We start from the raw sequence: 16,136 nt of genomic DNA, 5'->3' as shown, positions 1-16,136 counted from the left end.
CTTCCAGGAAACTCAATCCCAAACAAGCCCGCTGGTCCCAGCATTTTCACCAATTCCAATTAAAGCTCAAACATTTACAGGAAGAAAGAACTTCCTGGCAGATGCACTATCTCGCATGCCCCAATATAACAGCGCACGAACCACAGACTCTAGACCAATATGGCAGAGTCACAACTGGCAGCACCAGTAACCACAAGAAACCCAAGCCAAATTAAAACCACAACTGGACAGCCAAACTGGAATTGAATTCAGAAAAAGTTTGGAAACAGATGATTGGTTCCAGAAAAACAAAAATGTGTGCACAATGAGAGACGGGTTGCCTTGGATAGGGGAAAAGTTATATATACCAACAACTCAAAGAGTAATTTTCATGCACCTTTGCCATGACACAAAATCAGCAGGGCATTTTGGATTTGTAAAAACTTTACATTTAATTAAACGGCAATTTTGGTGGCCATCCATGAAAAAGGACATTGAAAGTTATATAGCCAGTTGTCCAAAATGTGCCACGGCAAAGAGGTTGCAAGGGAAAGTGCCAGGACTATTGCAAACAGTGGCAAGTCCCTCAGCCCCCTGGAGAGAAATAGCCATGGATTTTATAGTGGAATTGCCAGAAAGCAATGGGAATACTGTGGTCTGGACGGTCACGGACTTGTTTTCCAAACAAGTGCACTTTATCCCTTGCCAAAAGATTCCCACTGCAAAAGCCTTAGCAAAACTTTTCATCCAACACATTTACAGATTGCATGGGGCACCCCAACGCATCATCTCTGACAGGGGGGTGCAATTTACGTCTGCATTTTGGAAGGAATTTTTATCCCTCTTAGGAACCACTCAGGGACTGACATCTAGCCACCACCCTCAAGGAAATGGGGGGGCTGAAAAAATGAACTCAGTACTTAAGCAATATTTAAGATGTTTTCTTAGTTTCCAGCAGACCGAGTGGGCGGACTTACTCCCTTTTGCAGAAGTTGCCTACAATAATGCAGTCCACTCCAGCACAGGTTACACTCCTTTTCAAATAGCCACCGGTCAAAGTTTCAACCCCATGCCAGAATTAACCCCAAACGAACCAACGATCCCCTCGCTGAAAGAATGGATTGAAAAATTACAAAACACCTGGCCAATAGTCAGAAAAGCACTAGATGAAGCTAGGCAGGCTTACAAAACACAAGCCGATAAAAAAAGTGTTGAGCCTACACCATTCATTATAGGAGAGATGGTGTACTTATCTACAAAATACCTAAAGTCCCTACAGCCCTGTAAAAAACTTGGACCAAAATACATAGGACCTTTTCCAATTAAAAGAATCATAAATCCAGTAACAGTAGAATTAGAATTACCCAAAAATCTCAAGCAAATACACCCAATTTTTCATTGCAGCTTGCTGAAAAGAGCATCAGTCACCTCTACGGCCAAAAATCCCCCCCCCCCACCACCTCCAATCATGGTGGAGGGTGAACAACACTTCGAAATAAAGGAAGTCCTTGACTCTAGGAGATATCATGGAGCAACTCAGTACCTAGTTGCCTGGAAACACCTCCCTCCCTCACAAAATGAGTGGGTCCATAAACGTCATGTCAGAGCCCCGAAGCTATTGAAGAAGTTTCACACATAGTATCCTAACAAGCCTGACTAAATTTTTTACTTGTGTTTTCTTTCAGGTGGATCTCTCTTATTTTTAAGAGGGGCCTGATGTCAGAATCCAATCATATTTCATCTTTAATTATCAAATATAGAAACTCCCAATTCTGCCTTCTTTGGATTCTGCCATAAGAGGGAGAGAAGGGGGAGAACAAAAGGGCTTTATGGCCCTCACTTACTTCAGTAGACTTCAAAGAGCTGAATGCTGAATGTGTGTTTATTGTAACCTATTGTAACCTCAAAGCGTTAACACCAGAGAACATTAGCATTAACAAAGAATTGTGATACTTGAAACTATCACTGGGAAGGGAGGGTTTGATTGGGGAGACTAACTGGGGAACCCCTTAAAACCTTTGAATGGGAGAGGCTTGGACCCCAAGTCTCGTCTAGCATGCCTGCAACCATTTTTCTATAACGGATTCCGGTTGAAGAACAATCAAGAGGTGCTGTTTCTTCTTTCTTATGTATTTCTTCCTTTTTCTTTTTTATCCTTTTTTTTTTTTCTCTTAACTATTTTACCTTCTTTTCATCATCTCTTAAGATGCAAAGTGGGGTGGTGTCCTTACCAGGGCGTCGAATCTGTCAAAACCCCTGCTCAAGCAGGAGACTGCCAGAACAGTACTGTTCTGAAATGGTAAAACAAGTTATAAGGCAAGCTGTCTGAGTAAGATATAGCTGTACTGAAATGGGCAAACAATCATTTATTGCTGCTTATATCTTGGCATATTTCCATGCATCCTTTAACTGTAAATGCATAAGGAAGAATAAATATTCGGTAGCACTAACCAACATTTTAAATGCTAGCAATATTTCCCTTCTCACCACTAGGATGCAGGACAGTTCTAATACAGTATTTTGGATATTTTTTAGAAGTTGGTTATTTCCTAAAGGTTTTGTTGTTTCTCATAAGTCTTTTCACTTTCAAGCTTGTTTCACGGGTTCCATTCAGCATGCTATGGTTATTCACATGGCCTGTTTTTAAGATACAGACTTCTAGATGAGATCTTTTCTCATTTTGTTCCACAAATGGCATGACTAAAAAGCAACATGCCAAAAACCTGAGAGCATTTGTCTGGCATGTTGACTTTCTGGCTCCTGCATCAGGGCAGGCAACTCTTTTGGAACAGGAAGTACATTAGGAGTTTTGAGAGTGTGCTGTGATGAGTAAGACCAGTCACAAATCAACCGTTTACTGAAAATAAATTAGGTTGTCTTTCAACATTTCCTCTAATCAGATGGGGTGCTATCCCCCACTTCAGATTTTTTTTTTTTTTGCAGATTTTTTTTCCAACCAAGCCAATTTTATTTTTTAAAAATAAATTTATGCAGGGCTTGTATAACTTGAATCCTCAATTTCTATAATACATAAACTCTCAGACTCATTCATTTTCACATACAGCAGTTTATGCTAGGAAACTATATATTTATTGGATAGATGTGCCTCACATTTTGTAAAGGTAAATAGCATATCTGAGTGCATGGGACTCCAAAACAGTTCTTGTAGTTCTTCTCTTGCAAATGTATATTGATTATTGCTCTCCAATAAAATTTCAGCTAATTAGGCAAGGAAATTGAAATAAAATGCTGCCTGGGAGCGAAGATTGTTATTGAATTGTTTCTCACTCCACTAGCTTTTAGGTCCTCACAAATCTATAGTGGCATAATGTTTGCTGCTTTTGCTGGTATTCTTATCCTGCCACAGGTAAAATGGCAGCCAATGGTGCTGTCCTTTCTTATGGTGCACAGGGCACATTAGGAACAGGGATTGGGGAATTCCCCTTGTTTCCCTCCCCTCCCACTAAGCATCACCAGGTGGCAGAAAAATGTTCACTCATCACTCTTTAATGGGGTCTGGAGGCAGGTTTTGAGGGAGGCTGGACAGGCAGATTTAGTTCCAGTCTTTTGCCTGAGCTAATAGAGAGGCTTCTTTTGACACAAATTTACTACTAAACTGAACTGGCACTAAACGTACACCTGATTCCCAGAAGAGTGGTAAGTCTTCATTCCCAACCAGCTCAGTCAGCTGACAGAGGTCAGCTGTCTTCATTTCATTTCACAGAGCTGGCCTACGTCTCTGTTTCCCATTGGCTGCTTAGATGCTGCTCAGTCTGATTTAGGGATTGAGTCGGATGCCTGTCAGGAACAGAGCCCAGTCTGAAATAACTAGACTTTCTCACTGCCCACAGCTGAATGGCTCTGGAAGATAGTGCTTAAGGCTAGTGAAGGCAGATCTGCACCAGCTTTGAATGATCAAGAGGTGCTGGGCTAACTGGAACTATGGACTGCATGATGGATGAGCCAGGTTCACTCGCATCTATGCCAAAGCTGGTGTGGCTTGTTTTTTGTCAAATGCTACTTAGCATTTAAAAACCTGGTTATTTCTTTAGGTTGCCTCAGGCATGGGTTGGAGATGAGATGAAGGCAATATTTGGGTGAGCCCCATTAAGTGAAGGGAGAGGTGGAACAAAGCAATGCTGTTCCCTCAGACAATTAGCGTCTTTTTTAGATATTCTTTTAATTTAGTGGAGCCACCCAGAGTATTCTGGCATTAGACAGAAATTCAACCAATTAATAAATGGCAGGGAATAAAAGATCCAATGTTGATTCCACAGGTAAGTGCAAGTGGGGAAATGCAGGTAGATGTTATGCATGGTGACCTTTTAAAAATATAATTTTAAGAAGAAAAATAGAAAAGAAAGCAATATAAAGAAGTGGCTCCCAATATTCTTTACAGTGGTTATAAGTGCAGATATTTTTTTAAAACACTGTTTAAAGTTACAACACGAATCTCTTCTTTCCATTAATTTATCCTGTCTAATTATCAAAGCCATAAATCGTTCATTTTTTCACATTTATGCAAAAATACATAAGAGTCTTCTAGTCACCAATAAATGTAGATTTTTTTTCTAATAAAAAAGTCTATCAATTCAGGTTCACTAATCATTCCTCCATAGTGGGTAGAGCAGCCAATTTTTCAATCTCTGTGCATATAATCAATCTCGCTGCATAATCATATATCAAAATAATTTCCCATGGCTTTTTGAACTGTGCCCTCCTTTCTTATTAGTTTGCACTCTCAGATAGAGGGTAATAGATATTATTTTGTCTAGGGCTCATACTAGAAACTTCAGGTCCTCCCTGCAGTGTGGAATTTATATAACCTTCTATTTCAATGGTGATATTTGCTATATATTGTAAGGACCATGAGTTCAAATTCTGGTTGAATACAATTTATCAGGCTTAACCTGTGGGGGCCACCTAAGGCTGACAAACTCAAGTAGGAATGAAACTGATCCTATATTGCCATCTAGTGATGAGCAAAATGTATAATCACTATAATTACTACCAAGGCAAATATTGTACTGGTATCCTCAATTTTTGACCATAATTGTGACTGGAACTTCCATTGTTGGGTTGCACTCGATTTTACTAACCTTTTTTTTTTTTGCCATTTTTTAAGTGAATCACTGTGGTACAAGTCATGCGGTTGTTAAGTAAATCTGGCTTTCCATGATCACTTTACTTGTCAGAAGCAATAATGTGACTTAAGATCATTTGTCATACATGCTAAGAACCAGATTTGGGATGGAAAATTATGTCAGACTACTGCAAGATTGCCATATCAAAAGTAAAAATGGAAGTCTGATGAAGAACATACATGAAGATGACACAAAATCAATCCCTGCCTTAGTCGTGGCATTGGTAAAGTGACTGCTGTCACATTAAAGAGGTGGCTTTGGGATTTGGGGGAAAGCAGAGTTGTGCAGCCTTGCTAAAGGGCAGGTCCAGGTAGGTCAAGCTGGGAAGACAAACTTCTGGGCTCACTTTTCTCAGTAGGATTTAGTAAAATCAAATGGCACTTTGTCTCTTTTGTGAACCATCCATGAGAAGAGTCCCTCATAAGTCTTGGGTGAAAATTAAAATGATGTGTGCTTTTTTTCTCAAAGCTGTTAAATCCACTGCCTCGTTGGGCACTGAACGAAGGCTTGGCTTGATCAATTTCACATCTCATTCTTACCAAGTTGAGCCTGCATGATCTGAGTCTCCAAGGAAGATCTTGCAGGGACCTCTTCTTCCAAGATGTCTGGTGAATATCTGTTTTTGGAGCACTGGTTGGCTACAAATCTGACAAATCCGTTTCCCCCCTCCCTGCCTAAGTCTAAAAAGAATCAAGTATGGCTTTGTCACACATTGTACACTATGAAACCCCCACTCTCACCTTCTCTCCCTCCAGACTTTCCAAAATCTGTTTTGGTTGCATAGCACAACTATTATGCTTCTGTAACAGAAAGAAGTTATAAATTGTCTTAAATCTCAGGAAAGAACTCTAGTGAGAAAGTCACAGTACCTGTTGGGAAAATACAAGATTGGGTAGGAAAGCCAACAAAAGCATCACTTTAGATGAGATTTCCCAATATCCTACAGGCAAGGTGGCCAGTAGTGATATGGGATTAGGTGGGAAAATCATCATGGACAGCAAAAGGTGGTCCTATATGCTTACAGAAATGGGCAGATCTAATAAGGGGGCTCAAAATCAAGCTTGCTTTCCTCTGATTTTTCTCTTGTATCAGTTTCTGTTCTTGGTCAGTTTGAAAAGGAAGGTATGTATGTCTGTGTCTATAAAAATACATTGTAATCTTAGCACTGTGAATTTTATATGTATTTGCCCCCAAATTGAGCACTGTTTGTTTTTACTCAGATGCCACTTCTGTCCTTCTATTGACACAAGACAGTGGGCAGGGTTTTTTGCACCTACAGCTCAAACATCACCACCAATCCAGTTCCAAATATCAGCTTTGCTAAGAACACACCTGGTGTATATTATGCATCTCAGATGACTTTTGTTGCTATTTCTTCTCCCCATGGAACATTTGGAATTGGACCCCTGGAAGAAACTTCAACTCAGCAATGCTTACTTGTGCTGACTCCTTGTAATATCTCAGCAACCATAACTGGAAGGAAGAAGCTACAACAAGTTTGAGGCATAGAGTGAGATTTTAAGCAAGGGAATTTGTTCTTCCAGCCTCTGCTTTCCCCACTCCATTTCTCTTATGTAATGGAGCACTGACCTACTTAACTGTATTGTTAAGTATGACTGAGACTGCATGAGGTGTACTTTCAGCACTTTGCAAGCCATATATAAATATAATGCATTATTATTTATTATTCATGATAAGCCCTTGTTGGAAAAGGAGGGATAGGAAGTGGCTTTCCACTGCTACTTCTTTCTCAGGACTGGAAAACTTTGGACAAGAGACAGGATCACCAACTCTTCATCTTCTACCCCCTACTCCCCAAATCACCCTGGGGCTTTGGTAAGTGCAGTGGTTCTCAACCTTTTTAATGCCGCGACCCCCAACCGGTCGTAAGTCGAGGACTACTCAACTGATGCAGCACCGTTTGCAGAATGGGACTTTTGGCGGGCTCAGCAGGGCAGAGACAGCCTGGACAATTCCTATTGGCTTTTGAAAGCCAATAGAATTAGACTCTATTCAAGAGAGTCTATTCTATTGGCTCTCAAAAGCCAATAGAATAAAAGGGAGTAGCACAGCTAAGGAAAAGGGGAGGGGGGGAAATGGCAGACTGCGTTGTTTGGTGACCCCCGTGAAATGGTCATTCGACCCCAAATGGGGTCCCGACCCACAGGTTGAGAACCACTGGGTAAGTGGATCATCAGACAGCTCTGCTAGCCTGCCCCATTTCCAAGCCCAGGAGACAAATCCCACGTCCCTATCCCCAAGCAGAGGCACAGTTCTCACTTGTCATTGCATCTGACTTTAATTGAGAATCAGTATTAGCCAGAAACTGACATGTAAAAGGCTCTTACTGGCTTAGGTGGTGGCCCCAACAGAAGTTTATATAACTAAAATTAAACAAAGTGCATAGAATAAACAGTCACCGAAAGGAGGATGTGAAGGGCTGAGGGAAGAGCCTGTGACCTAGCAGGACACAAACCCAGGCTTTTTATAGGAAGGGACGAGTCAGAGCTAGGAAAAGGTTCTTAGTCCCATTTTGGGAGGCAGAAGATTGAGTCTACCACACACGAGATCTTGGCTGGAGACCACATTTGGGAGAGAAGGTTCCAGTAGTGCCTTGTCCAAATTCCCTGCAACGCACCACCTATTGGCAGGAAGTCCTCCTGTGTCCTATGTGTCACTGCCCTGCAAGCGTAGTTGTGTTCAGCTGGCCATCTTAGCAGAGGTGCAGGAGGTGGGAACAGGAGGAAGAGGGTATTGCTCAGTGTCTGGAGTGGGTCCAGATTGATTTGGGGAGTCATGCCAACTCAGCAGACAGGATTCAGGCACATGCGGAGAGTGTGGATGGCAGGAGTTCTGCATGCATATTGTAGCCTTTGTGTCCAGCCCTGTGAAAAAGTTGCAGAAGCCTGTAGGTTTGTAATGGCACATAACTCAGGTGTTTTCCAAGATAGGAAAATGCCTTGCAAGCCAAATGAAGAAAAGATGGATATGCCTCTATCTTGGTTTGCATGTTAATAACCTTTGTGCACATACACGTGCATTCGAAATACGTAATGTACATGCACGCACAAGAAGGATGACATGCAGGCACATAAATTATAAATGGAGGGAATGGTGATACAATACTTGACAGTGCCAAGAAAAATGCAGGTCTACACTACTAGTGTATGAAGAAGTGTGCATGCTGCAGGAGAACGTGTGTGGGCCAATACAATCTGCCCAAGCAGGGCATTCCTCATATGCTGCCTCCATGAAAGCTGGGAGATGAGCTAGGAGATACCAATAAAGAGAAACAATCCTGTCATTGAACACTCTCTTTTGTGACGCAGCAAGCCTTCCATGGACCCATCTATGCAACTCGCCTCCAAGTCCCTCCGTGGAGTGTGTACTGTATGCATGTGTGTGCATGCGCATGCGTGAATGTGTGAGATGCTTACACTACATGATTAGCAGGGCATGGTACCACTTTCAGAGCCTGCTGCTAGGACCAGATCAATGACACCTGTTCTCCTCAACTTCGTGAAAGACGCCAAGCTTACATGACCAAGCAGCACTGGCACGTCTTCTGCTTGCGTCTGTTCTGCCCCTGCTCTTGACCCTCCTCCTGGTGTGATGCTGCAGGTTGAAGGTGGCATGAGCCAGGATTGCCATCAGTGGTGATATAAATTGGGGCCTCCTGGACTGAGGCTCCCTGGTGCTTTTGGATCCCACTCTTGGACTGCTGCTGATCTAGAGAAATGTCCTGTGGGGTTACTGCGGTTTTCAGCTCATTCAACAAAGGTTGTTGCTCAGCAGCAATATTTTCTTGGATCTCAGTGGTCTCTGCTTCTGAAGCCAAATTAGAATCTCTATCTTCTTTCAATTCTTGATTCTTTGAATTTACAGCTGCATCTAGAAGGGGTTGAGCAGAGACTTGGTTCACAGTTGGCAAAGCATCAAGGACAGTTGTTTCTTGTGGTATTGGACCCTGGTCTTTGTTAGTGGTTGGAGCTTGATCCAACAGTGCAGGTGTCTCTTCCATAAGAAATGGAGATGTCTTTCCTGCAAGAATCTCTTCTGTTTCTTTAAGGGAAGAGGTCTGGTCCTGCAGAGAGACTGACATGTGCTCCACTAAGGTTGGTTGAGCTTGGTCTTGAAGTGATACTTCTAGAAAACAGGAAGAGGACTGACTTTGAAGTGGTGAATGATCAGTTAGAGATCCTGTCACCTCTTTGCCGTCCGGAAATGGGGGTTTCTGGTCCTGTAAGGCAAGTGGAATTTGGTCTGGCTCAGTTGTTGGTGTTGCCTTCTTTTCATTTTCAGATAACGGGATCTGGCCTGAAGAAAACTTATCAGCCTCAGTAACAAGCAGTGTTTGAGATTTTGTAACAGTTGGCATTTGGACTTGCAAAGGTACTGGAACTTCTTCCAAGGAAGAACTATTGGCTTCTTCAAGGGGTATGATTTGATCAGATAGAGGAGAGAGTTGATTAGTAACAGAAGGGGCTATATCTGGAAGGGGACCTTTCATCTCCAAAACAGACTGTTCTTGGTCCAGAACAATTGGCAAGACGTGGGGTGATTTCTGTCCTTCATGTAATGAGGAAGGAATCTTTTCTGGCAGAGATGTGAGCTGGTCTGGAGAGGTAGGCAGTATTTGATCTACCACAAAATCACTACATTCTTGAAGAGCTGTTGAGATCTGGTCCAGATTTTTTCCATTAGCTTCATGTATGGATGATTGGGTCTGATCCAACAAGAAGCATTTAGTTTCTTGAGTAGCAGTATCATCTTGTAATAAGAATGCTTTCTGTTCTGGAGAAGAAACATGGCCCTGCAAAGCTGATGGATTTGATGCTATAAAGGATTCTGGCAGTGAAGATGGGGTTTGACCTAGAAGAGAATCCTTATTTTCTTGCAATGAAACAGATTGGTCCAAAAGGGGTGATGGACTCTGATGTGGTAATAACTGCTGTTCTGACTCCAGGAATAGAGTTTCAGTTTCCTGAAAAGATGGTGGATTCTGTTCTGGAAGGGATACTTTAGTATCTGGCAGAGAAGGAATCTGATCTGATAGAGATGAAGTCATTACCGGATCTAGCTTAGCCTCTTCCAAAGGGTTCAGAATTGTTGTTTCCTGACCAGGAGAGATCTGGTCTGAAACAGATTGTTTGGTTTCTTCCCCCTCTCCTGCTCCCCCCAGCATTACTGTGTCTGATTCATGGCATTCTTGCATCTCTTCCTTCTGTGTAAGATTTGCCTGGTTCACTGCTTCTTCTTCTGTAGCAATATCACAGACTGCCAGGTTTCTGGCAGGCTCTGCCTCCTCTGCATTTTGTTCTGATAGTTCTTTCTGCCCCGTTTCCATAAGAACTGCCTCCTTGACCAACAAGCCTATCTCCTGCTCACTATCTCCCTGCTTCCGGGGGGAGTCAAGGCAGTTAGCACTGTCCTGCAGAAGGTTGGAAGGGTTTTGCTGATCATGGCAAGTTGGAGACGCTCCCTCTGGGCCATCACGGCTATCAAGATCACAGTCCAGGTGGTTTTCAGTAGCACAACCAGTCTTCTTTTGATCCACCACATTGCAAAGACTACCTGAAGTACTCCATTCTTCACAGTCATTTCCCATGTTATCATGGTCTTCCAATTCGTCTTCTTTTCTAATGAAGTTCTGTGTCTGCCCAACAGCATCCATGCTTCCCACTTCCTGCCCCAAATGATCTCTGATGACCATCTTTTCCACTGCCAGCTTTCTTTGGTGAGCAGCAGGGGCTTCACTAGGATCCAAATTCTTTGTAGTAGGCGCAGCCTCGATTCTCCCTTGATAAGGCGGAAAGTTCCCACCTTCTATAGTCACAGGGTTTACTTTGACTCCTGTTTTTTCAGAGCTGCATTCATTGCCAGAAATACCTTTGGAGAACAAAAGAAAATGTCAGACTTTTCTGGTCCTGATCTATATTCTCCTTTTAAATATCACCAATAATACAGAAGCCAACTTTCCCCAACTTTATGCTCTCCTTATGCACAAGAACTATAATTTTTAGAATTCTCGCAGCTGATTTATGTTCACTGAACACATCTGCCAAATTCATAATGGTTTACAGTACAGATTATGGTTTGCTGTATTATGGCTTTCTTGACCTCTACCTGCCTCCAAAACCTGGGTCTTATAGGCGATGAGGGTGATAGCTTTTTGATAAAAGTATACCTCTCAGTTTGACATGGAGGAGATTCATGTTAATCTGATCTACCTCTGTGATGATCCTCTTTGTCCCTAGTTTGGACATGGCACCTTATTTCATTCTTCAACAGAGTGACTAAATTAGTGGACCAGCGAAATGCTGGTGGACATAATATATTTGGATTTCCATAAGCATTCGATAAAGTAGACCTCACCCTATTTCTTGGTAAACTAAAAAAATGTGAGATAGTCAACATCACCACCAGATGGATTTGTAACTGTCTGACAAACCACACTGAACGTTTTGTCCTTAATAGAATTACATCTACTTGGAGAGAAGTAAGCAGTGGGATACCCCAAGGCTCTGTTTTAGGCCTGCTTTGTAAAGGTGGAGCTTTAGCAGGGTTGCTCAGGATACTGACATTGAGGCTTCTTTCTTTCGACTATGACAGGCTCTCTCAAGATAATCCACATAGTTATTTAAATCTGACAATCTTCCATAAGGATATAAAGTGATCTTGCAGCATCAGGGAGGCTAGAGTATAACCAAAAGATTGACCTTTACACCATGATCTGGCTTATCTTCCTACCTTGATTTAAATCTGGGCAGTTGTGCCATTTCCATTTAGTTCAATGCAGCTTCCATCAGAGATCTTCCCTAAGGGATTGTGCATTGGTGGGAGGAGATAATGCAATTCTGAATTTCTATTTCAGGCACCCCACTACATAGCAGATGAAGCAACCTTTGACTCAGCCCCTTAATCCCTGTTTCCAAATTCATGATACAGTCTGCTGCATTTACTTACTGTAGATCTATCTCCCCATTTTTGTCTGATTCCTATTTCTCTTACTTACAGCTCTAATTCTGCAAGTAACCTCCATTAAGCGCAGATGAACTGATGACACTGAGGAAATTGCACAATAACTTTATCTTTCCAGCTTCACTTTCATGTGATGGTGTTCACGTTTGAAAGTTTCAGATAACCCTTCCCACACAAGATGTCCCTTCCACCAAAAAATGCTTACAGCTTCCATATTATAGAATCCTCCCCATCTATAATGACATACACACACACAGAGGGAGACAGGCTGAAACTTAAAGCTTGATTTTAAAAGCACCCTCTGGGAAAACGACACTGTTCCTTAGTCCTCAAGTCGGAAGAGAAGGGAGAGAGAAAGGAGGAGTGGGCAGAAACAGCAGGGAGGGGGGAATAGCACAAAACCAGAAACACATGTCACCCTTGAAGAGTATCCCAGAGGGCAAGCAAGTTTCAGCAGAACATAACATATATATGGGGAGGGGAAATATTCAGCCTAACATTCCCTATACATCCCATTTACACTAATACAAAATCCTCAGAACACATCCAAGAAATCTGTAGAATAATCGTCATGGATAGTTACTGTGGTACTGAGTCAAAAAGCATATTTAGGAAAGGCACCTCTTTTACTAGCTGTTTAATAAAGACATTTTAAAATATCTCTATTATCCACTATGGGGCTATTAAAGCTGGTTTTGGTACAAAATAGTGCTTGTGTGCATGTGAAGAGAGTTATCTCCCATCAGCTGCTAATCAGAGATAAGATCTTTCTGACAGAAATTGGGGGTGGGGTGGGGTGGAAAGACCAGGGCTTTGGCAGAAGGGGGAGGCCTTATGAGGGAGGAGCTATCTAGACACGCCAAGGACCATGTGACTCTCATGAGGCCTGAAACTAGAAGTTTCCCATGCAGAAGATTTTATGAACAGTATAGGATAAATCATCATTTCATGCAATTGGGCCTTACCATAATTTTGCATGAAGCTAAAGTGCATGTAATATACATTGAATCCTCTTCATGTTTTAGCATTTTAGTGGTCAATAACTGCAATGAACAAGCCTGTTTCAGAGATTAATTTCTCCCATTAAATACTTTATCAGCAAGAATATCTAAAGAGCTCCTAAGAACCACAGAATTTCATTTGTCACAAACTCTCAGCAAAACAAAGTAATTTTTACCATCCCCACTGCATACCCAGATTACTCTTCTAAAACCAGAATGAACCTTCAAAAGTCCTGATCTCAAAAAAAGAACAATCTCCTTACAGCTGAAACCAAGATATTTTTGTAATGGCAAATTTTCTACCACTCTATATCAAAGTCCATATTTGCAAGAAATCATGTGACAGATGCAAACTTGCTCAGCAGGTTTGCTGGTTGTACCTTGGACTGTGGATTTCCTTTTTATCACCACCCAAGGACCTGGCTTGATCCCTTACCTAATGACAGACCTTGCCAATGGCTAATACCCACCATCTCCTGACATGTCTCCATTCTCCAGTTGTTCTTTGGCTGTTGCCTCCATGGGCTTTTGAGGAGAAACAGAAGCCAACTCAACTTTGGTCTCAGTAGTATTTCCCTCTGTAAAGAAAGCATTACTTTCAGTTATCTTAACCAGGCCCCTTTGCAGAGGAAGAATGCTGGAGCCAAAAGATGCTTTTCCGTAGCTCAAAAGGTGAAACCTGGTAATAAAGCATCCTAGGCCTTTTGGTACCCTTGCTAAGATTGACAGTTCAAAGCCAAGCAAAACTAATTATTCTCACAAACTCAGATTTAACAAGATTTACTGAGATGGAAGTTATAAGAATTTCAGTAACTGAACTATTTCCAATTTAGAACCAATTTACCCAGCATTTCTCAGCCTTAGCAACTTTAAGATGTCTGGATTTCAGTTCCCAGAAGTCCCCAGCCAAAAATGATTTAAATTGCTATAGATAAGAAACACTACATTACAGAAAACATTTCCTTAAATTCTTTCTAAAAACTTTCTTGTGAACTGGTGAATGGGTTTTTTTTTAGCTGATTATAGATAAGGTTACAGGTGACTATTTAAAAAATTATCTCATGGATAATTTTGCAAATTATAGTTTGCCCTTTAATTAATTCATCATTTTGATATTTTAGCTGGGTGAAAGGGATTAAAAATTTAGAAGTTTAGGTCAGAGACCAAATTTTTGAGGTCATATGAGATATAACACTACCATTTGCTTCGGCAAGGCATTTTTTATACTGATCCATAAGTATGAGCAGAGGACTAGATCCGCAACTACTAGACAATTAATTCTAAAGAGGATATAAATAATCAAGTGTGACTTACTTAGATAAATGCAGCCCAAATTCTATGAAATTACCACTAGGTATCGCTACTAATTAGTCTATAAATAGTCTTATTTATTTTAATGCAGTTACCTAAAAGAATTCCCAATCTGATTGTGCCCAGTGTGATAAGGTACCCCAGATAATCTGCACCTTACCAAATAGAAAATTACTCACTTTCTGGAGAAGAGGAAGATGTCCCATCAATCTGAAAACATAAGAATTTTTTTTGATAAAGTGATAACCAATGAGATTTTGCATAAGCTAAATACACTTTATCCATACTCTATTTAATCTAATTTGATCATTCTCAGAGGAAACATTGTCACCATGATGAATAGGAATACAATCATGTACCTTTTTAAACTTGTTAAACTTGTGTGGGGAGGGGTAGGAATGAGGTACATTTGCCAGACTGTACCAGAAGCCTTTGGCCAAAAGTTTTGTCATCACCTGGACAACATTTGTGAAACACGCACAGCAGTTTTGTAACTCTTTAAAACAATGGGTTCATTACTTGATTTAACAGGTTGTGTATCAGGTTCATCCCTCATGCTACTCTAAAGTCTCCAACCTAAAGCCTCACATACCAAATGTGGTCCCCAAAACCTGCAAATCACCACCCCTGACACTACTAAAACTATTTATTAAATGATTTTTTTTAACGTAACAGAGGGTGAAATTGTATTAATTATATTTAAAGCTTAAATGAAATTAAATCAGAAATATTTTTCTGCTTTTTAAAATATAATTCCTGGCACAGTACTTCAAATTCAGATGTTGCCCTCAATCTGGAAATGATTGTGCAAATACAGATTGTTGTTTTGTCTTCGCATATTCTAGCTGTAACTTAATATAGCTACATTCACACAAAACCGTACGGTGGAATTCTGCAGAATCTTGGCTTATTATTCATGAAAAATGTGATAGAACCTTTTGTTCAAATGTTCCTGCTGAGGCCTATTTATTTATTTATGAGACTTATATACCGCTTTAAGTGCAAGCACTCTCTAAGCGGTGTACACCAATAAGCAATGTATATATATATATATTTACATTGCCCCCAACAATCTGGGTCCTCATTTTACCTACCTCGGAAGGATGGAAGGCTGAGTCAACCTTGAGCCGGTGAGATTTGAACCGTTGACCTGCTGAGGGTCTCTGGCAAAAGGGGGTGGGACTGGGGCAAGTGCCAAGGCATGGTCCACTGGGGCAAGTGCCAAGATGGCCACCACAAAATTGTACATTGGCTCCCGGCTGGTCTGGGCCAGGGCCAAAGCAGCGGGGGCCATTCCCTCACTGTTTCCAGGATGGCTTCACGGGCCACATGAAACCACTTTGCGGGCTGCATCTGGCCCCCGGGCCTTGTGTTTGACATGTCTGTTCTAGGTATTTTCAGAACCTCCCACTCCAAGAAGAATTGGTCAGTCTCTTCAGAGAACCTCAGTTTTATGAGGTGATAGGGACGAAAGCCAGAAAGCACTGTTAACAGTCTTGTAACTGATAAGCATTGATGCTTATTCTCTGAAACAGATTTCCATTAGAAGCTAAACTGGTTCCATGGGAATGGCCTTCTGTAGATAGTGATACACTTCCAGAGCATTTTTAGCGAATACTGTATACTATTTGGTATTAGTCACCTGTTTAATCTGACATGTCTTTTTGTCTGATTTATTAAAATGTATTGCATCTTTTACCATGGATGTTTTACTCTATTT

General features: G+C 41.3%; 1 protein-coding gene across 2 annotated transcripts in view; it reads right to left on the bottom strand.

The window, feature by feature from the left end:
* Window positions 1–7,399: 7,399 nt before the first annotated feature.
* LOC120301906 (titin homolog) overlaps window positions 7,400–16,136 on the bottom strand; it is a 44,683-nt gene continuing 35,946 nt past the window's right edge. For both annotated transcript variants that reach the window (XM_039329677.1, XM_039329678.1), the window contains exons 6-8: window positions 14,596–14,626; window positions 13,576–13,683; window positions 7,400–11,012 (exon numbers count right to left, since the gene is read on the bottom strand). In XM_039329677.1, coding sequence (XP_039185611.1) covers window positions 8,659–11,012; window positions 13,576–13,683; window positions 14,596–14,626 — 2,493 coding nt within the window. In that variant the 3' untranslated portion in view covers window positions 7,400–8,658. The remainder of the gene's footprint in view (window positions 11,013–13,575; window positions 13,684–14,595; window positions 14,627–16,136) is intronic.

This window comes from Crotalus tigris, unplaced genomic scaffold, assembly GCF_016545835.1.
Source record: "Crotalus tigris isolate CLP2741 ecotype Arizona unplaced genomic scaffold, ASM1654583v1 scf7180000024407.359931, whole genome shotgun sequence".
Taxonomy (NCBI): Eukaryota; Metazoa; Chordata; class Lepidosauria; order Squamata; family Viperidae; genus Crotalus; species Crotalus tigris.
This window is presented reverse-complemented; position numbering and strand designations above follow the sequence as displayed.